This window comes from Engraulis encrasicolus, chromosome 12 (genome assembly GCF_034702125.1).
Source record: "Engraulis encrasicolus isolate BLACKSEA-1 chromosome 12, IST_EnEncr_1.0, whole genome shotgun sequence".
NCBI lineage: Eukaryota > Metazoa > Chordata > Actinopteri > Clupeiformes > Engraulidae > Engraulis > Engraulis encrasicolus.
Window position 1 is genome coordinate 50,720,639 of NC_085868.1, and position 21,062 is coordinate 50,741,700.

Genomic DNA, 21,062 nt, shown 5'->3' on the forward strand with positions numbered 1-21,062 from the left:
CAAAAGTTTGGGAACCAGTGCTGTATCCTGACCCCTCTTACCACTCAGCTCTTCTCAATGGAGCTCTCAGCTAATGACTTAAGTCAGTGTTTCTCAACAGGGGTGCCGGGGCACCCTGGGGCGCCGCGGAAACGTGGCTGATAAATAAATTATGTAATATAATACATTTGTCTAAATTGATAAGTTAATGCTAGTCAGTGGAATCTTTCATTAACGCACAATAAAGTAAATATAGGTCGCTCCAGTCAGCTGCAACTTCAAATGTAGGTCATCAGAGGTCTCCAAATGTGTTACTTTTCTAAGCTTGTGTGGTAGTTTATCGGATGTGATGTCATGTTACGGCTTGTTGGTTTGGGGTGCCTTGAAATTTTTCATGAATTGAAAGGGTGCCTCGCCTAAAAAAAGGTTGAGAAACACTGACTTAAGTCATTCATTTAACTGCTCCCGTAATAGAACTGCTGCTGCTGGGCATATAAGAGTGTGCGCTCTATACAAACCTTCACAAAAGACTTTTATTTATTAGCAAGAGGGAAAGATAGCAAGCCCTATAGTCTTCTCTCTGGTTATCCCTTTAAGGCTTAATGGACAGATGAAGTAAATCCTATACAAAGTTAAAATCGCAGACTAGTTTCAGCCGTCTGGCGTTTATCAGGGCTTACATGTATGTATTAACCCATTGATGCCTGATGTTGCATTGTGCAACATTGGCCCTGGCGCCTGGAGCTGCGTTACGCAACATTCAGGCTCATGAGATTTGAGACAACTTTATTAAAAAATCTCTGTTTGTTTGAGATGAATTAACACATTGTAATGAAAGATGAGGGTCTTAGCGTTTAAATGCAACTTAGTGCATGTTTTTATGTGCTTCAGAAGCTGAGATATTTAGGTTTTTATAGGCTGAGGGCAGCTTTTCTTAAAATGGCTCAGGCATTCAGCAGCCTTTTTTGCAGGTGCCTTAGGCGCCAATGGGTTAACACCCCCAGTTGTCTGCTCCTTACCCCTGCCTCAGCATTGATGAGAGCTGTACTGGATGACTGCATCAGTCGTGGGTAAGCGATTAGGGCATCAGACTTGTATCCCAAAGGTTGCTGGTTCGATTCCTGACCCGCAAGGTTGGTGGGGGGATTAATTACCTCGTGCTCTCCCCCATCCTCCTCCATGACTGAGGTACCCTGAGCATGGTACCGTCCCGCTGCACTGCTTCCTTTTACGATGGAGGCATAAATGTAATTTAATTGTGTGCCATGTGCACTTGTGTGCTGTGGAGTGCTGTGTCACAGTGAAATTGGAATTGAGTTGGAGATTCCCATTTGGGCTTTCGCTTTCAGTATCAACAGTGTAATTTTGGCCTGATAACTGTAAAGCAAGCTTCAATAGGACAGGGCAGCCCATTCAATAAATACAGTGTGCATAATGTATGTGACTGTGACATAACACAACAGTGCTCTAAATTAACACCCGCAAACCAGCCAAATGCTGGTGAAAATTCAGTTTGGTAGGTAGAAAACGTGCTAACTTTGGTAGTGAGTGTTTATGTGGCTAGTAACAAAAACGTGAAGTTACAACCCTGTATATATGAAGTATTCAAAGTAAGTGCATTAGCAGTCTTACTTCAAGTCAAGTCAAGTCGGCTTTTATTGTCACTTTCTTCATATGCACAAGTCATAAAAGGGAAATGAAATTACGTTTCAAATTTACGTTCCTTGGTACAGAGTTGGCCCAATGTAAGCTTTCGTTTTTAAAAAGTCCTAAAAACAATGATAACTAGAAATGCACTCAGAGAGTGCAGACCTCCGCCAAGGAGACTGTTTATAGAGCATTTGACTGTCACACCCTCATTTTTCCCCCCAAGTCTTTCTGCTTCGTTTCATGGAGTTAGAAACTGGGATGTCAAAATTCGCCCTATCCCGCAATGGTGTAGAATCCTTTCAAAACATCCTGCATCCTCATCGTGATCCGGATTACCACCAATATGTAATCACTTGTTTCTTTTCTAATTTCCAACAACTCCTATTGACAGACAGACAAACAAACAGATAGACAAACCAACGCGACCAAAACTCCTTTGTGAAGGTATTATTTATTAAAAATCATTGTTATAAAAACAAACTATATCCCTGCTCATTCAGCACTGTATATTACATTTCCTTCTGCATTCCCTCTGTCCCTCTGCAAGTCAGTGGTCACTTGTTCTCTTAGTAAGGGGCCCAGTAAAAGCAGGCTGCCATTCGAATATCACAGCACTTCCTAGAACTCTCCCTCCTCCAGCTGGAGCTCACGTGCTGTTCCTGGAAAATGTTGGGAGCCGCTTCCTCAAGGGGGATCTCCGATTGGGGGAGCAGTAGGCCCCCTAGTGCCCCTCAGGAGTGATCTACGTTTGGGGGAGTAGTAGGCCCCCCAGTGCCCCTCAGGAGTGATCTCCGATTGGGGGAGCAGTAGGCCCCCTAGTGCCCCTCAGGAGTGATCTACGTTTGGGGGAGTAGTAGGCCCCCCAGTGCAGGGGTTCCCAAACGTAACCTTGCCAAGGCCCCCCATACACCGGTAGATTCCAGCCAAGGCCCCCTTTACATGGGTTGTGCCGCACTACTTTTCCAGTGCACCCCCCACAACCACAGTCCTAGGCCTGGGAGTCAGTGCCCCACTAGGATATATAAAATTAAGTAATGGGAATATTGTGTACCTCAATTTGGGTTTATTTTGGTGTAAATTAGTTATTCAATTTCTTCAATCATTTATTTTAATATCCCCTACCAACTTTCCGCGGCCCCCCTAGCATCTCCTCGTGGCCCCCCAGGGGTCCCCGGCCCCCTCTTTGAAAACCACTGCCCTAGTGCCCTCAAGAGTGATCTCTGTTTAGGGGAGCAGTAGCCCCCCAGTTGCCTGGCTCTTGCCCGACCTGTAGTTCCGCACAGCTTCATGAGATCCAGTACTAGGTCTGGGAGTATGTAGCAGGATTCCATTTCTCCCCCCAAAAATAATCAGAGCATTTCTTGCTTCAATATCAGCAATTTTTTTCAAAAATGCTTTCTGTTGATCTGTAAAGTGGCAATGTAGTCTATATAATATGTCCTGTGACTCCTCAATGCAAGCTGCCATATTGATGCTGATATTGAACAATAAATGCTCTGCATTACTTTTTGAGTCCAGAAATAGAATCCTGCCACATGCTCCCAGACCGATGTGTGTGTTTGGAGCGCCACCAGGGGGCTCTAGAGCACACACACAGAGGTTGGTAGGAACCAGGCTAGCCCCCCACTGCCCCCAGGCAGTAGGCCCCCCAGTGCCCCTCAGGAGTGATCTCTGTTTGGGGGAGCAGTAGCCCCCCCCAGTGCCCCTGGAACAGAGCCGGTTCTAGTCAATCTGGTGCCCTAGGCAAACACCCCTTTTCCTTTTCTTGCATTCAGAGATGTGTATCTGTAAACTCAGCGTTGTACATCTGAGGGTAGCCAGATTAATACTGTACATATCCTCTGTGTATGTTATGCCTGCTACCATCCTATGCCTCTGTGTTTATACATAAACAGCACTGTTGTGTACATAAACAGAACATAAGCTGCATTGCCATATATGCTGTATCCATGCACCACAGGTGGATGTACCCTGGAGGTGTTGATTGACGTAGTGTTAAGTGGATTTACACTGGAGGTTGTTTTAAATACTGAAGAGTACACTGATGTCCTGACGTGACTGACGTGTCCCAACATGACCACAGAAAGCCGTGACCTCATGGTTAAGGTGGTGGCCTTAAAGGTACACTGTGCAGGAAATGGTCAAAAAAGGTACTGCAATTATGCTTTTCAGTGAAAATGGGCTGCCAATTGCCAAATTTGATCTTTTCATTAAAGTTTACTAAGTAATAAACTAATATTTTCTAGTATGGCCCAAGTAGTCATTTTTTGCAGCTAAAAATTGCTATTTCTGGAAATTCTAAATAGCGGACAATGGAGAAGATCCCTCTTTTCATGTATGAAAAATGTAATTTTTCCAGTCATAATGAATGCTTAGAATTTGATGCTGGTGGTAAGTATTCATGAAAAGGGTAACATTAGTGAATGGCTAGCATGAAATCTGGAAATAAGCAACTAAAAATCTCACAGTGTCCCTTTAAAAGGAGCACTGTGTGTACTGCAATATGTTTAGCAGTCTCTTTCCTGAATTCATGCAGTCCATTCACGTCACAAACCTTACATTTTTCATTAATACTTAACACCAAATTCTAAGTATTCATTATGACTCATTTATGAAAATTGCACTTCTCATATACGTAATGGTGGATCTTCTCCATGTCCACCATTTTGACTCATCAGAAATACACATTTTTAGCTGCAAAACTTATTATACTTTGGTGAGACTAGTGTTTGCTCCTTGTCTGGCGGTAAACGCCATACTCAGAGTTGGCCATACTCAATCACATTCGAAAAGAATGTGCAAGGCAGCATGGGTACTCCCAGGCTAGTTTGCTCCTATACTGCCCTACAAAGAACGCAGTAACTCTGAAAACTGCAAACTGAGAAAAAAGGCTTCAAAGTTTCCCATATGGCGCGACAACTGTGTTGGCGGTAAATTGGTGGTGACACTTCCTGGTAATGCTTTTTTAGGATAGAAATTTAATGCACACAAAAAACCCCAAAAAAACATTTATGTCTTTTTGCCACAAAAAACAGAGTTACTGCGTTCTTGGCTGGTATTACTGCCACAAAATGGAGTTACTGCAGGAGTTACTGCGTTCTTGGCTAGTATTACTGTCTACTCCCAAACCAGTCCCATTGGAACGTGCAGCAGTAACTCGCCGACTTACTGCGTTTTTGTTCTGTACGACGTAACCTTTAATCCAACACCGCAGTAACTTTTTTTGGTCATTTTTGCACTTTCAAAATGAGTTTTCTCCAAAACGGGACGGTGTTGGACCACCATTTTTTGACACAAGACAAATGAGGTAGTTTAAAACCCATTTCCGATATAATTTTTTTTTGGACCATTTTGAGTTTGCACGGCAGTATAGACTTGCATTGCTACACTTAACTTGACTGTACTGTTGAACTAGGCAATGCAAACACAGACGAAAAATCCTATGTAGTCTCAAATTTTACTGGGACTTTACATTTGAGCAATTTCTTGAAATGAGGTGGACTGTTCCTTTAAGCCACAGTACCACACGACAGAGCTGGCCAAGTGCATTTTTTTGTTAAACTTTCTAAAACCTAGGACCATTGCACATACAATGGTTACACCAACCCACCGATTCTGATTAAGGAACAAAATCAGACCGGTAGATTAGCTAAACGGTGGAGGCAGAGAGGTTCTATGGATATGATGAGAAAAATCCTGCGACTTTTTCGGGCATTAGGCCTAAGCACCAATGGAGGGACACAGACAGTGAACTACCGGCATGGGTCAAATAACAAGTGGGGCGGCTGTTAGTAGAGTGGCTGTGGTGGTCTTTGTAGGAAAAAGAAAAGCAAAATTCACAATCCATAAATTGATTACATGTTAGATTTCTCATACTAGCATCATTCAGAAGAAAAAGAAAGACGGGCTGCAGAAACAGTGTTTTCGTATATCTCTGTACATAATTTTATTTACATGATACAATTTAGCAGTAAATGTCAGGTAACAAGATTATATGCGCAATACTTAAATATAAAGATGGTTTGTACAAACTTGCAAAACTAAAAACAGACAAAAAGACGGTTGCCTTTTTCCACACGCACAGTAATCTCACTTGCCCAGGAGTCAAGAGGAACGACACACACACACACACACAACTCTCAAGTGAAGTAGTAACTTCCAAATCCTGTGTCAACACAAGGAACAAGCAACCCTGTAACGCACTCACGCATACACACACACACACTGAATTCACTTCAACAAAAAACGTCCATTACACAAGTAAAATATTGGATCAAAACAATAAACAGGACCATATTATTATTACTAACCCAAAAACAAACAACAAAACAATAACAGTCGTTCATCTTTACAAAACATTTTAGCACAAGCCATGCACATCTCCCCTCCCCTCCCCCCACAACTCACTAAAAATAAAGAGAAGAGAAAAGGAAAAGACAACACACACCCCCAGACATACATACACACCTCATCTACATCAGATCAGTTGCATTAAGTTAACACTCATGTCAAAGTCTAGGTGCAGCGCCAACTAAAAACACCAACCAAATGCCTCACATGCAAGGGAGGGTTATGCTAAAATGGCTGTATGACACTGTTCTCGCTCTCACACGCGCATCGGTCGCGCACAAACAAACACACACTTCACACACTTCAGAGGCATCACCTGTGCTGCTGAGCAAACGGATCATGCCTTTTTCTTTTCTTTTTTTAAGTCCAGAAGGCTGATGATGGTGAACGATTCGAACAAACAAAAAGCGAAACAGGACGCGCTCTCCATACACTTCTGCCAAAACATCTTGATGGGTTTACAAAGTCTTGAACTCTTTTTAAAGAAAGAAAAAAAACAAAACAAACTATTAAAGGAGGTGGCATCATTTTACAAACAGGCTTGCAGATTTCTGCCGAGTGAAAACATGCCCCATTTACACTCATCTGGACGCAACTCTCTCTCTCTCTCACACACACTCACACACACACACCAACTCTTGCTCAACCATTCACACACACTCACACGAAGCAGGCCATTTGTCTACCCGCCATGTTAGGTTGCCCTGACGACCACCAGTCAGGATCGGGAGTAAACAGTCTTCAGTGGGTCTCATTGGCTAGTCGCCACCCTGGTCCCTCCCTCCCTCCCATTCCCCACCAATCACGGAGAAGGACAGAGACAATCACATTGTGGAGCTTGTTTTTCTTTTTGTCCCCATCAGCACAGGAACACTGTGTGGCCAATCGAAAACTCCCACAGGCCTCTGCTCTGCTCTCCAACATGTTTTGACCTTTTTTTGCCTTTACGTTTTAAAGTGAAGCTTAACCACAAAATAACTATTAGGAAAAGATTTGTAGAGATGACGGGCGTAGGGAAGAGGGATAAATGACCAAAAAAAAAGAAATGAATGAAATAATGATCAGGGGAAAAGAAACATAGATCACTCCATGCATCTGCAGAGGACAGAACACATCTTGGCATTTTAAAAACAACAAAAATGAGGGAAGTAGGGCAGGTAGGATGGGGGGCAGGGGGCGGCGGCGGAACTAAGTCTTTTTTCTTAAAATCGCTGGCAAACGCGAGTCCATGTGTCAATCAATCAATCAAGTCCCATCACGGTGAGGGAGGAAGAGAGAGAGAGATAGAGGACCTAACAGGGCAAGAGGAGGAGAAGGAGGACGAGGAGCCATAAGGAGCCGTAAGGAGCCGTAGTGTAGCAGCCATAGTGTGCCCAGCTGCCCGCCCGCCCGGCTCCTTATATTCTCTGGATCTTGTCGGCCACCACCACCGGGTTCTCCTTGCGGATCTTGGCGGCCGCCTCCGCCTTGTAGTCGTACGGGCAGCTGTGCTTGTCAGAGTAGCGGTGGATACCACAGAACAGCTGGCCACAGCGGCAGTCGAAACCTAGACAACAAGCAGAACACGCCAGGGGTCACAGACGGCTCACACAGACACGTGACACAAGCCTCACGAGCAGACACCAATTTATAGTCCAATTCTGTGTCTCCAATGGTACCCTTGTGCACTTGGGGTACTACGTTTCAGTGCATAAAAGCCAGTGCACACCATGCACCGAAACATAGTACCTGAAGCACACAAGTGCACAATTTGGGACACGGTCCAAGTGTGCTGAATTACGATATTGTGCTTGGTCCATCTGGCTTTTTATTATTATTTCTAGCAGTCCACCGCAGTACTAGTCACAATCCTATAGTCCAGGTACAAACTACATAATACAAAAGTTCTTGAAAAGCACAGCATGCGTGTTGACCGATTTAAAAGTTGTGGTTGTTGCGTACCTGTGAGTCCGACCTTCTTCCTGCATGTGAAGCAGCGGTTCTTCTTGGGTTTGGGGGGCTCGGGGGCTCTGGCCTCTTCCTCCTCTGTAGCGGTAGCGGGGGTGGGGATGGCCACGGGCTGGATCAGCACTGGGAGACGGAAGGGGAGAAGAGAATTGCAGATGGAAATTAGCCTGAGTGTAGCCAGCACCTTAGCCTGAGAACAACTCTGATATAATGCATGAAATGGCAACGTTTGTGTGTTTTTTTTTAAAGTATTTTTTGGGCCTTTATTATTACAGGACAGTTTTGAGAGTAGACAGGAAATGATTGGGAGAGAGATGGGGCAGGGCAGTGAAATGACCCCGGCCAGACTCGAACCAGGGTCCCCGTGAGCATGCAAGCCCAAATGTGGGGGGCTTAGTGCACTGCGCCATAGCGCCCCACAAGGCAACATTTACATTTCAACTGTACATGTTCTCTAATAAATTGAAATTGAGGACACAATGAATCACCGTCACCATTGTTCTTTTTTTATTGTTTTACTTTTTCAAACAGGAACATCACTGGTTGGATATTTAGCAGTTGCATTACATTTAAAAGTTTAAAGAGAACGTCTCGTCAATGCAATGAAGATCCACCAAATAAAAGTAAATTTACAATGTATGTTTTAACTGCACATCGTCCCTCAAATGGAAACTGAGGAGGACACAACGAATCACCGGCAGCCTTGTTTTTTCCTACTCTTAAAAAAGGTTTTAATGTTTCAAACAGGAATGTAACTGGGTAGATATTTAGCAGCTGCATGAAATCTAACAGTTTAAAGGAGAACGTCTTGTGAATGCAATGGAAATCCAAACAAAACTCAAGTTTCAAAAAAGAAAAAAGTGGTCACCTGACCCAATCACAGTGGTACATTCTATGGACAGCACAGTTCCTTCTATACTAAGAACCTGGGAACCAGGTTAAGTTAAGAGGTAAATCATCTAATAGAAGAGCCCAGAGTCCTCATTTTCTTAAGAAAAATGGACTGCAGGCTCTTCTATCAGATGATTTAACCCTCAACTTCAACTGATTTACTCCTCAACCAGCGTCTTAGTTGAAAGCGCTTCAAATCTGGGCCCCATTCTGTCAACTTACAATTAAACAGCAAATAGGAATGTAACTGGGTGAATATTTAGCATTACAGCATTTAGTTGCATTACAGCTAACAGTTTAAAGGAGAACTTCTCGTGAACGCAAAGAAAATCCAAACAAAACTCAAGTTGCAAAAAAGAAAAAAAGGATTCAGCTGCCGTACATTCTATGGACAGCACAGTTCAGATTTGAGGCGCTTTCAACTGTCAAATACAACCAGCAGATCCAGACCAGTCGCCTTCTGGTTGTAAAATCAGAAATTATCAAGTGGGTGTGTGTGATCAGCAGCAAATGCACTGTTTTGGTTGTAAAACAAAATCAACAGTTGAGAATGCTTCAAATCCAAATTGTGTCATTAGAAAGGAAACCAAAGAAACTCAATTCTACTCAGTTATTGGCTGCGCCAGCTCACGCAGTGCCTTCCAAAAACAAAAACAAAAAACAAAAACAAGAACAAGCCACACAGACAGGCCAATGATGATGAAGCATCAGCAAGTTTAGCTAGCATGAATTAGTAAGTCCTTTCAGTCCCAACGGCTCATCTCTTCGTGTTCAAAATCCAGATGCTACCTCCACCTGAGGCTCCTGCTAATATATCCCAAACCCCTTGGACTTGTGTCCTCAGCTGACTGACTAGCGTAGTGTCTCAACGGGGGCGGTGAGAAGGATACAGCTGAGAGGGGGGGGTGCTGAGTTGTAAACTGGACTAATGCCCTCAATGACATTTTTTAATACTGTAGTGCGGGGGGTTTTGGCAGGCTTAGGATGAGGTCCAGGGTGTGCTCATTCAAAAAAAATGCTGAGAAGCACTGGACTAGTGGTAATGTCATCATCTTTGGCGTTCAGGCTCCCCCCACTCTGTCCCGGGCAGCCTTCTCCCTCCGCTCACGGAGTTCTTCGTCGTTGTACTCTGGCTCATACTGGTACGGTTGAGGGTTACGTAGGTAATTCAAGTAATCCTCATAACCGTCATCATCATCATCATCGTCGAAGTCGTAGTCATCGTCCTCCTCCTCCTCCTCCTCAGAGTGGTCATCAGAGTCTCCGTTATGGTCTCCGTTATCCGCAACCTCTGTTGTATTCCGGAGAGAGGGACTTCTATTTAAAATGCGTACTCTAAACCAATGTAGTTGCATCATTATAGCAAACAGAAGCTATAGGCTTTCTGTGCCAGAGCCCTTGTACTGACAGGGCTACTTAGGTGAGGCTTGAGAATCTCATACATTTCTCTCATTACTGGGATTGAGAAAAAATGAAATGAAGCAAGCTAGCCTAGTTTGGCTCCTTGGTAAACACGACATGTCTCCATTGTGTTTGGCAAGTTCCAGAAGTGCCATCATTCTACTGGTCTAACAGTAACAGGACGTAGACAGGAATGCACGACACATAGCAGTCAGCTCATGTTTAGCTAGCATTTCAGTCATCTTTCAGTCCAAACAGCTCATCTCTCCACCATGTTCAAAAGACAGATGCCGCCCCCACCTGGAGTTCCGTCTAATACCCCAACACCTTGTGCTTGTGGCCTCCTAAATCAGGGTATCTGCACATTTTTGCTCACCCAATTTAATGCTTTTTAATACCATTTTTAATACCTCCAACAAGAAAATTAATACCACTACACGGGGTGTATGCATGTGCACGTTACATGGTATAGTTGTTATTACATTGCTATAATGCAATGCAATACACATATACAATAAAAGTATTATTATGACTATTGTGCTAGTAGTGAAGCTTAATGTGAACACATGTAAGCAGCAGCAAGGAAGAACTGATCTAGAAGCCTATGGAGACCAAGCTTAATGTTTCTCCCTCAGCCTCGCACATGCTTTAATAAGCCTACGAAATAAAACTGAGCATGCATTCACGCTGCTCTCTGTTATTTCATTCTCACTGCCAGCTCCCTTGTCACTTTCTGTGGCAGACATTTGCCATGACTTGTTAAAGAGGTTTCTGAATGATGTGGGAGTTTTCATGACTGTGCAGAATCTGCCCCTCCCTTAGAATAATGTATTATTATTTCAAATCAAAGTAGCCTGCATCTGTGTTAAAATTACAGTTGATCTGGCTGCTGCCCAGGAGGGCCCAAGCTCCAGTAGTCTTTATTGTTCTTAATTTAACCAAAGACATGCAAACACAACAAAAAGAGCGAGGTGACACACACTAGTTTGAAACACCATTAGGCCTAACCCATTTCTTTTAAATTCCTTCAAAACTGAAGCCATTTCAAAATTGAGCATGTTTGAAAGTTTGATGGCATTTAATCAAATACCTTCAATTGTAAAAAAATAAAAAAAAATAAAATGAGCAACAATTGACCATTCATAATGGATAAATAGTTGAGTGCACATTAGCCTACTATGAGTAGAGGCTATAACACCTGTGGATTAAAAAGGAACGGCTCTGGGCTACTCCTCCTTTCCCCCCAAGCTATCTAGCAAGAGGCGTTCTACTTTCAGTTTAGCAACAAGTCCTTCTTCGGAGCGGCGAGAGCAAGAAGCAGCAGCAGCAGCTTCATGTGAATACCACAAGCATTTCACCGCTGACACGCGACTAAATAAGCTACGGATGCACACGCCACGCGGTTACCGATTTGGACATCCTCGCATATCTCATTGCGTCATTTAGACTCGTAAACACCGGTTTATTACATTTTACACACATTTCCACCGCTTGCAACTTCACTACTCGGGCACACTCCCGATTGCGTTACCCCTTGACAGCATCAAATAACCGTAAACACAATGATACGAAGCTCGGAGACTTTGAAGTAGAATATTGCACGATTTAACTGCTAATCTAAATTGCAATCATGGCATTCATGAAATTACATGCGTTAGCAAACGCTACACTCAAACTCACGCTTTCGACGAGTAAAGTTTCGACGGTACGACAGAAATACAAATATCCACGCGGCATTTTGGTTGATGAAATTTAAAGTCTCAACTCTTAAACGGCGGTCAAGTCAGCCACCACACGCACTGTGGTCGATGGAATTTACTTGGTCAGCCATCGTCATCAACCAGTAGGGGAATCCAGACGAGGGGGTCTGCTACCTGGCCGCCTGTCATTTACTGTCGAGTGCCTTGTTTCCTACCCCAGGCATGTTCCGACTCGGAGCGCTTGTTGCCGTCTGTCTTAGTGATGGAAAACTGTTTTTACGTAATTTAACTGTCCAAATATCTATATATTAGGCTACTACATTGTGTCCGGGTGAAATTTAATGCCGATCCTTTGAAAATTAATGCCACACCTCGAAATTTAATGATTTTTAAAGCCTTAAATGGCAAGTTCTGTATTTAATGCTTTTTAATGCTTTTTAATGTCCCGCGGGGACCCTGTAAATGACGTCGCAAGACACCATTGACGACAGACGTTTGTCAACATCTCGCACAAGCGCAATTCAAATGTCATTTCTCGTTTGCAATCGGGCTGTTGAATGAGGAACTGTCCCCTAAAAAGTTGTTGTGGCTGACGGTGAGGTAACCTTCATTTACTCCACGGAGGGGCGACAGCACCATGCAAGGCCACGAGCACAGGTCGAGGACGGGAGTTAGTATACCCCTCAGGCATTCTCTCATATCCTATGAAGCTGGTTTAGCAGTAAACCAGGTGAAGTTAAAAGGGACACTGTGCAGGAAATGGTCAAAAAAGGTACTGCAACTATGCTGCGAATTGAAACTGGGCTGCCTATTGCCAAATTTGATCTTTGCATGGACGTTTACTAAGTAATAAACAAATATTTTCTAGTATGGTCCAAGTAGAGTCATTTTTCCAGCTAAAAATGGCTATTTTTGGAAATTCAAAATGGCGGACCATGGAGAAGATCCCCCTTTTCATGTATGAAAAGTGCAATTTTCCCAGTCATAATGAATACTTAGAATTTGATGGTGGTGGTAAGTATTCATGAAAAAGGTAACATTAGTGAAAGAGCAGCATGAATTCTGGAAATAAACAACTAAAAATCTCAGTGTCCCTTTAAGAGGTAAATATCATAGAGGAACATGGAGTCCTCACTTTCATTATAAAACGAGGACTCCAGGTTCTTCTATTACAAGATTTACCCCTGAACCAGCTTCTTAGTTTAGTAAAGCCCCTAAAGTTCAGAGGTAAATCATTTAATAGAAGAGCCTGGAGCCCTCACTGTCTTTAGAAAATGAGGACTCTGGGCTCCTCTATTACAAGATTTACCCCTGAACCAGCTTTTTAGTATAGTATAGCCCCTTGCTCTCTCATCTCTCCACCACATTTCAAATGCCAGATGCCACCCCCACCTGGTTCTGCTGCGTTGTTCTCTGGCGCCTCCTCCTGGCAGGAGATGCTCATTTCAGTCATCTGCTGTGTGACCGGAAGAGCCGCTGCTGCTGCCGCCGCCGCTGCCACTGCTGACGCACTGGAAACCACAACACACACAATCATAGGTCAGTCATTACAACACACACACCAAACACGAACACTGAGTAACTGCGGTAGATGCACACGATAGTGTTGCAGTAGTTTGTTACACAAACACACGAGTCAATGTTGGCCAACTGTATTCCTCAACTATATGGTACACACTACAGTGGCATGACATTTCTCTTTATGGGAACATTTCACTTTCCAAACAAAATTTGGAAAAGAAAATCTGCCTTATGTTTAAACTGAGTGACTGTGGGAAGTGGCTTGCTTGTTCACGATCTGAAGTGAAAAGTGCCTGCATACTTCAAATTCTATAACCAAGCTTTCAGCTGAGGAAGGTCTATCAATCCAAAGTTTGGTTATAAAAATGTGGAACAAGGATTTAAGCTTAGTTTTATTTCAAGATTTAGAGTTTCTCATGTCAGGCAGTGTAACTTGTTGAACAGTCTTGATAAAATGTTGCCCATGAATGTGGAACTAAACATTATCAATCATTGTCTCCCAATCAGAATGTCTTGTCAACAATTTGGAATATCATGCTTTTAAACATCATCAAAAACACTGTACCGTCACTGGGTCAGTAGAATACATTGATGAATGGTAAAAACATCCATCAACTACAGGCACATCCAAACTAATGAATCGCTTTGGATAAAAGAGTCACCTAAGCGTAATATAATTTAGAAAATTGCCGAGGTCATTCCCCAACATTAACATGAACTCGCAGCTTTCTGACAAGGATGACAAGGCCTGATCTCATCCAGTCAATCTGGACATTTATTAACAGGAAGTGTTGGTTCTATTCTGGTTATTTGTGATGTGCCAATTGGAGTCTGATGAACCCAAACAGGACATTTAAACCCACCAGCTTTCTGTGTCAGGAATCAACACAAGTCAACTTGAATTACAGTAATGAGAACCAAGTCTTTCTACACCATTTTCAATAATGAGAACCGAGTCTTTCCACACCATTTTTACTCATTCAGGTGTGGCTGTATATCAACTCTGCATAGTTACTGCACTTTGCCTTTGTAGGGCAGAACAACACTGAAACTGAGAAAATGCCTTCAAAGCCTCAGTATTAGGTTGGCCATCACAGTTATTACAAATCTGGACAACAAGGCTTCATTACAAATTTGGACAACAAGGCTTCACAACACAACATGAAAACAGTGTAGCAGCATCTGTCCTGGTCCTCACCTGGCTGACTCCACTCCGCTGACGGCTCCGCTCAGGGTGGCCTCTATCCTCTGGATGGCCGACACAGACACCTCCGACGAAGAGGGGCTGCTCGACACGCCACTGGATACTGCGAAACACACACACACACACAAACTCAACGTCAATAACACAGTTGAAAACACACAGCAACACCAGCATGTTCTTTCCGTTATCCTAACTCCCGTCCTCCCTTGTGCTTGTAGCCTCGTGATGACGTCACAATACCGTAAGTCATTGATGACAGGCGTGTAATTAAAATTTAAATATCTTGCAAAACGTGCAACTCAAGAGCTTATTTTCTTATTTGCAATCGGGATGTTTTAATGGGGAAAAGTTCCCCAAAAGTTGTTGTGCCAAGGCTGACAGCGGGGAAACTTGTTTTCTCCACAGAGGTGGGCGTCACAGAAGTGTGAGGCCACAAGCACAGGTCGAGGGCGAGGGTCAGGATAGTGGAATGTTTTGGGTAAAAAAAAAAAAAAGCGTCTGCCAAATGCAATGCTATGCAATGTAATGGGGACCGCCCAGTGGCACCTCAGGAGAGGTGGACAGCACCAGCTACAGCCAGCACGCCCAGGCCTATAGTGACCAATGAGGCGACACCTGTTGCACCATGGGACCTATGTACACCAGGATTATGAACGTGGCTACTGTATGCAAGCTAAAACAACCATCATGTACACTCGGTAGCTAAAAGACTTGCCGATGTGGGGACATTTTGGGGATTTATTTGAAAACGAAAGTTGGACAAGCCAACTTTGGTCATAATGCTTGGACACGGCTGCCAAGGAGCAAAGCTACTGTGGCGGTTAGCAGTGGCTACTACTTGTAGAACCTTCGTGGTGGGCCGGGTAGCAGTGGCTAGTTAATACCACCGTGGGGGCCGGGTAGCAGTGGCTAGTTAATACCACCGTGGTGGGCCGGGTAGCGGTGGCTAGTTAATACCACCGTGGTGGGCCGGGTAGCGGTGGCTAGTTAATACCACCGTGGTGGGCCGGGTAGCGGTGGCTAGTTAATACCACCGTGGTGGGCCGGGTAGCAGTGGCTAGTTAATACCACCGTGGGGGGCTAAGCTAGTAGCACCATGGCGGTTAAGTTAGGACCACCGCAGGGGGCAAGTTAGTACCTGGCGTTAGTGTCTGGTTGCCGGCATGCTCAGAGTCAGCTGACTGACTAGCGGCAGTGGCATCGTCTTTGGCATGCACGCTCTCCGCCTCCCTCTCTTTCTCCCGGGCAGCCTTCGCCCTCCTCTCCCGGAGCTCTTCCTCAGTGTACTCCGGCTCATACATGTACGGTTGAGGGTTCGGGTTAAATAGGAAATCGAAATCATCGTCATCACCACCGTCCTCGGAGTCTCCGTAATAGTCTCTGCGAGGCACGATCCCTGTTGTATTCCGGAGAGAGGGACTTCTATTTACAATGTGTACACTACAACTACAAATGCAACAACTATGGGTTTTGTTTGTGTGCAGTGCCACTACTGTCGCTTCCGATGGATCAGTCGACTAGTGTGGACTTGATGGCAAACAGAAGCTACATGCTATTAGCCTAGCTACTAACATCATTAGTTCTCAAAGCATGGCTTTCTGTGCCAGAGCCCTTGTACTGCCAGGGCTACTTTGAAATGCATCACATTCTCAAGCTCTCATTACAGGGAAAAGAGAAAGTTTGAAATGAAGCAAGCTAGCATAGTTTTTGCTCCTTGGTAAACATGACATGTCTTCATTGTGTTTGGCAAGTTCCAGAAGTGCAATAATACTACTGGTCTAACAGTAACAGGACACGGGGAAGAATGCATGACGCATAGCGGTTATCTTGTTTGTGTGTGTGAACAGCAGGGGTGATATCGTAACATTTAACCACACACACACAATGATCTTTACAAGCAATCAGTACTGATATCTCAGCTAAGGGAAGTGATGACAGCAGGTTGACAATTCCTCAAGAGAAAAATGACGCCTATTAAAAAAGTGGAGTATGGTGCCCCACACTTTTTTAAATCAGGGTATTCGTGACAATATGCCTGAATAAATCTGATTAAGGGCATATCAGACAAAACCAGGAGCCTGGTATAGCATCGCTGACTTGATTTTTGTCGTCTTACTCTATACGCTAAAGTTTAGCACCCAGACATTTGATGTGGATATGCCTGTGTGTCGTGTCTTCACTTGTATCGTGGTTGCTTACCCATGGTGCTTAGCGGGCTGACTCCGCCTCCGTTCTGCCGGCCCAGGTGGTCCTTGTAGCAGACCGAACACATGCCATTGGTGCGGGGGTTGCCATAGAAACCACAGCCAGTGGCACACAGCATGGGCATGGGGTTCGGGTTGGTCTCCTGGGCCATGTCTGCACACAACACACACATAAAGTCATGAAAAAGGAGGCACACACACGAGGCCTGTGTAAAAGCTGTATACTGTAGCCGAAAAAGTTACACAAGTCGTCAGAGGCTAAAACTGGGGCAAAAGAAGTTTCAGAATTCAGACCTAGTCCATTTTCAGTTTCTCCAGGTGGAACACACACACACACACTTTCAGAGCAAGGCGGTGGAGTGGTCTCCTGTTACACACAAACTCACAGCTTCAGACAGAGCAAGGGCTGGGTTGTTTTCCTGGGGCACACACACGCACGTGTGAATTGGGAAATGCAGCTAACCAGATAAGCTCCAACAGCTACAGCACTGACGTAGAGTGACGTGATTAAAAGACAGAATACCTCTCAAAGTCCTTACAAAAGCCCACCTCACCATTGGGGAATGAGGATATATTTTGAGGTAGACTAGCCTGACAAACTCCAGCCCAGTGAGAGTTCAGTGCCCAGTGGCAAAATAATAACAACAGAGTATGCACATCCCACCTAGTTGAGGCCAGGTGCAGGACAAAGGCACATGACAGTAGAAAGAGTAGAGGTCCGCATACTGTAGCTCCACTTTGAAGGTTTATTCGGGTCATATAATGTATCGACCCAACAGGGTCTTCATCAGGCATGTCAATAAACCTTCAAAGCGGAGCTACAGTGTGCGGGCTTCTACACTTTCTACTGTTAGATACGCCTTTGTCCTCCTGCACCTGACCTCAACTAATCTAGGTGGGATGTGCAAACTTACTCTTATGTGGATTTGTTTTTGCATCTACTCTTTCTACTGGCACAATAAATCAAACCTGAACCCGAAGTAATGGCAAAAAGCTTTCCATGCAAATGAACTACATCATGTTTTTCTCTCCAGGAATCCTGTTGTCTAGCGGGTGTCTCTGCACAGTAAATGACAAGACTGCTGTTGATGTGACATGCAGAGCAGAATGTGCAGCTGTGTAAAATGAGCACGTGCGAGTGATCAATAACAACTAGGAGTGTATGTGTTTGTGTTGCAACACGGAAAAGTGAGAAAGGGTTTGCAAAAGTGCTCCCCTGAGCACACGAGCGCGCGCACACACTCACACACACACACCTCTTGGTGCTCTTTTCAGACACACACGAGGCTGGAGGGACAAAAGCACATGGCAGCTGGCACAGGAGCTCGGGACATTCTGTTCAGAAGGGGGCCAGATAACACACTTACCCACCACGCACACACATCCCCCCCAAACACACACACACACACACACACACACAACTGCACCCCCCCCCCCACACACACACCTACCAAACACACAAAAGTGTAGAATGGCAGTGTCCCTGCACTACAATCTAATCTACACTACACCGAACTTCCAAGTGAGTCTAAAAACGTGCAGCCACATTTCCCCCACAGACGCGCAGTTAGAACTATGCACCGCAGGCTCATTCTTTAGGGGTGTGGGAACTTCTTTTTCACGTGAGTAAAATTTAAAGCCTCTCGCACTGGAGTTGCCTGGAGGGAGAGAGTGCGAAAACAACCCCCCCCAATCACGTGCGAGACAGCAGACTGTACACATGGAGACTGGCTGCCTGGCTGGTATTAACTTTCAGTCACAAGGGCGCAATGTGACATGTTGATCTGAAAAGACACAGCACGCGGGCGCTGCAGCCTACCCTGGCCAGTTCATTCTACTCACGGCGACTGCTGACGCTATTTATATCGGCGGAAGCCCGGCTAAGGGCAGCCCGCCCGCATGCTCTTATTACATCACACTCCGTGGCCAGCCACGCAGCCAGAGAGCCTCCCTCGGTCCGTGTTCGCACACGTTGCGAGGCAGTTCTCTCCTCCTCTTCCTCCTCCCCACCGTTGTTTATTTTGCTGCTGCTGGAGTCACAGATGTTGTGCTGTGCAGTCTGCCCGGACATGTTTCGTCACACCGTGTAGTAGGAGCCGTACAGCCAGACAAACAACACGATGCTGTGCAGACTGGGAGATCAACACTCCTCCTGGCTAGAACTAGTCCCCACCGTCTGGTGCTGGTTTGTATCCAGAGGAATGGCCCAGTTTTATATTAGACTACACGTCGAATTGACAGTGCTTTGTGAACAACCAATTGGTGCACTCGGGAATGAATATCCATCATAATGTGGAGAAATGCAAGAAATAAAACGAGAAAATGATGGACCCACAAGCCACCCTAAATTCCTCCAGTAAGCCAACTGAGCAGCCACCATTTCGTGTTGTAGTCTTAGTTCAAAAGATTTGCGACATGCATTTTCATATAAGCTGACATTTACCGACAAAAAGCAGCGCCTGCAAGCATGGATAATCTATTACAAATGTGTCACACTGTGGGTGGTGGTGGGTGGCAGTCGCAAAGCAGAATGGCCTCGCTGTGGGCTTTAAATTCACTGAGTCATGCTAGCTAACTCCACCAGCTAACCATAGCTGCAAAGCTAACAAAAGGTTGCCCGAGACTCATCCGAGAAAAGCTAAAATAACAACCCAGTAGCAACTCAAATAAATCCCAAATGAAGACAAAGTAGAAGAATAGAGTATACAGTACGACGAGGTCACTTCGTGAGGGGTATATTGGAAATGTTAAGACATGTTTGATAGAAAACGCAAAGTCTTCGCTTGGATTAGCTATCAAGTTCTTTGTCTCTTTGTTCCAAACCACCACTCTTCCTTTGCTTTTGCACCAACACGATGACCAATCTATCGTACACGGAATATGCTCATCTGAGATAAATGCTAATGATGATGTTAAATTCGTGAACGTGTGAGAATACAGTTTTGATACGCGGACAAAGAAACGGGTACAAGTATGGCTAGCTAGCCATCTCCAAGCCACAGCCATCGTTTCAGCAAATGTACTTGTGTAGTGTACGGATAGCTATCTTGCCTTCGTTGCATTATCGGAAGTTCCTAAAAATATTCAGCAATTTAATGAAATCCATCAAACAAAGGGAACTCTACCTCAGCAAATCAATTCGACCTCAATCACAACCGATATATTTTTAAGAAAGCGATGGGGGCCGTTTATACGACAGATAGCACAGCTAGCAAAACGTGCCAGGAAACCTGAGCAATGACCTTACATTATCGTTGCTCGTCCTCAATAGTTAGATGGAAATACGTTATCACTCGCTAACTGGGTAAGAAGATAAAACTCTTGCTATTTCACAGTTTTCCCAGCAAATTACTAAACGTTATAGGCCTACTTGTTTTACGTCTGCATACAGCATTTTAAGTATCTGAAGTGTAAAGCTTGGAGTTTGTTTAACTCGTTTTTCTACACCAGTTGAAGGGATAAAAATACTCATCTAGGAAATCAACAGCTAGCTTGCTGGGCCAAAACCAACCACAAATACCTTTGCGAGAAAACAAACACACACAGCCATCAGAAGGCAAACAAAGCTACTTCTGAAAAACAATCGAAGACTCACCTTATTCGTATTATAAACAGCCAATATAGAAGGTCGACAAAAGCTATTGGGAAAGGAAGGTCTGGTAAAGCCTTCTGTCTCCAAAGAGTGGCCTGACGCGTGAGGTTTGGTTTGCGCTACTGAGTTTCCGTCTCCTGTTGTTTGTTGCCTTCTTTAGTAAGCGCCTAACCAGTGGCCTCCACCCAATCAGCTGCGTACCTTTTCCATTACGTCACACACAATGTGTAGCGTCATGAAAAAAAAAACAGAGAGTGCCGAGTGGGGGAGGCAGATTTCACTTCACCTGACCTGTCCTGAACGAGCGTGCTCTCTGTATATGCGCCAAGACTGTTTACTACACAGACTTGAAAGTAAATGAAGGAGTTTTTATCAGTAGTAAACAAACAGTAAAACGGTTATACCGTTATTCGAGTCAGCCATGTTGTTGAAAAGGAGGACTAGGGACTGCCTGAGTCAACGTTGTTCATGAAATTGCGCATGTTGCTCAGCACGAGAGGAGCGCACGTTAAGACATGTTTACCATTTTCTGACGCTTTACCAGAAATTTACATTTTAAATTTTATTCAATGTTATCAACCTCACACCAAAAGTTTGAAATCAGCCTGAATGGCAATTTCACT

General features: G+C 44.4%; 1 protein-coding gene across 3 annotated transcripts; it reads right to left on the bottom strand.

The window, feature by feature from the left end:
• Nucleotides 1-5,550: 5,550 nt before the first annotated feature.
• On the bottom strand, nucleotides 5,551-20,592 carry zfand5b (zinc finger, AN1-type domain 5b). 3 transcript variants are annotated; one of them, XM_063212414.1, is made up of 7 exons: nucleotides 20,443-20,587; nucleotides 16,843-17,001; nucleotides 15,782-16,039; nucleotides 14,638-14,746; nucleotides 13,311-13,429; nucleotides 7,921-8,049; nucleotides 5,551-7,525 (listed from the first exon to the last, which is right to left on the bottom strand). In XM_063212414.1, exons 2-7 carry the CDS (start codon nucleotides 16,997-16,999, stop codon nucleotides 7,377-7,379), a joined length of 921 nt encoding a protein of 306 aa, XP_063068484.1. In that variant the 5' UTR covers nucleotides 17,000-17,001; nucleotides 20,443-20,587; the 3' UTR covers nucleotides 5,551-7,376. The 3 variants fall into 3 exon arrangements, with proteins under 3 accessions (XP_063068484.1, XP_063068486.1, XP_063068485.1); XM_063212416.1 differs by lacking the exon at nucleotides 15,782-16,039 and having other exon boundaries at nucleotides 20,443-20,581; XM_063212415.1 differs by lacking the exons at nucleotides 5,551-7,525; nucleotides 7,921-8,049 and adding an exon at nucleotides 8,426-10,108 and having other exon boundaries at nucleotides 20,443-20,592.
• Nucleotides 20,593-21,062: the final 470 nt, after the last annotated feature.

Coding starts and splice junctions, on each gene's coding strand:
- zfand5b (XM_063212414.1), bottom strand. CDS start 16,999: ATGGCCCAGGAGACCAACCCGAACCCCATGCCCATGCTGTGTGCCACT. Junction 16,040..16,842: donor CAGCCCGCTAAGCACCATGG/GTAAGCAACCAC, acceptor GGAATACAACAG/GGATCGTGCCTCGCAGAGAC. Junction 7,526..7,920: donor GAAGAAGGTCGGACTCACAG/GTACGCAACAAC, acceptor CTTGTTGTCTAG/GTTTCGACTGCCGCTGTGGC.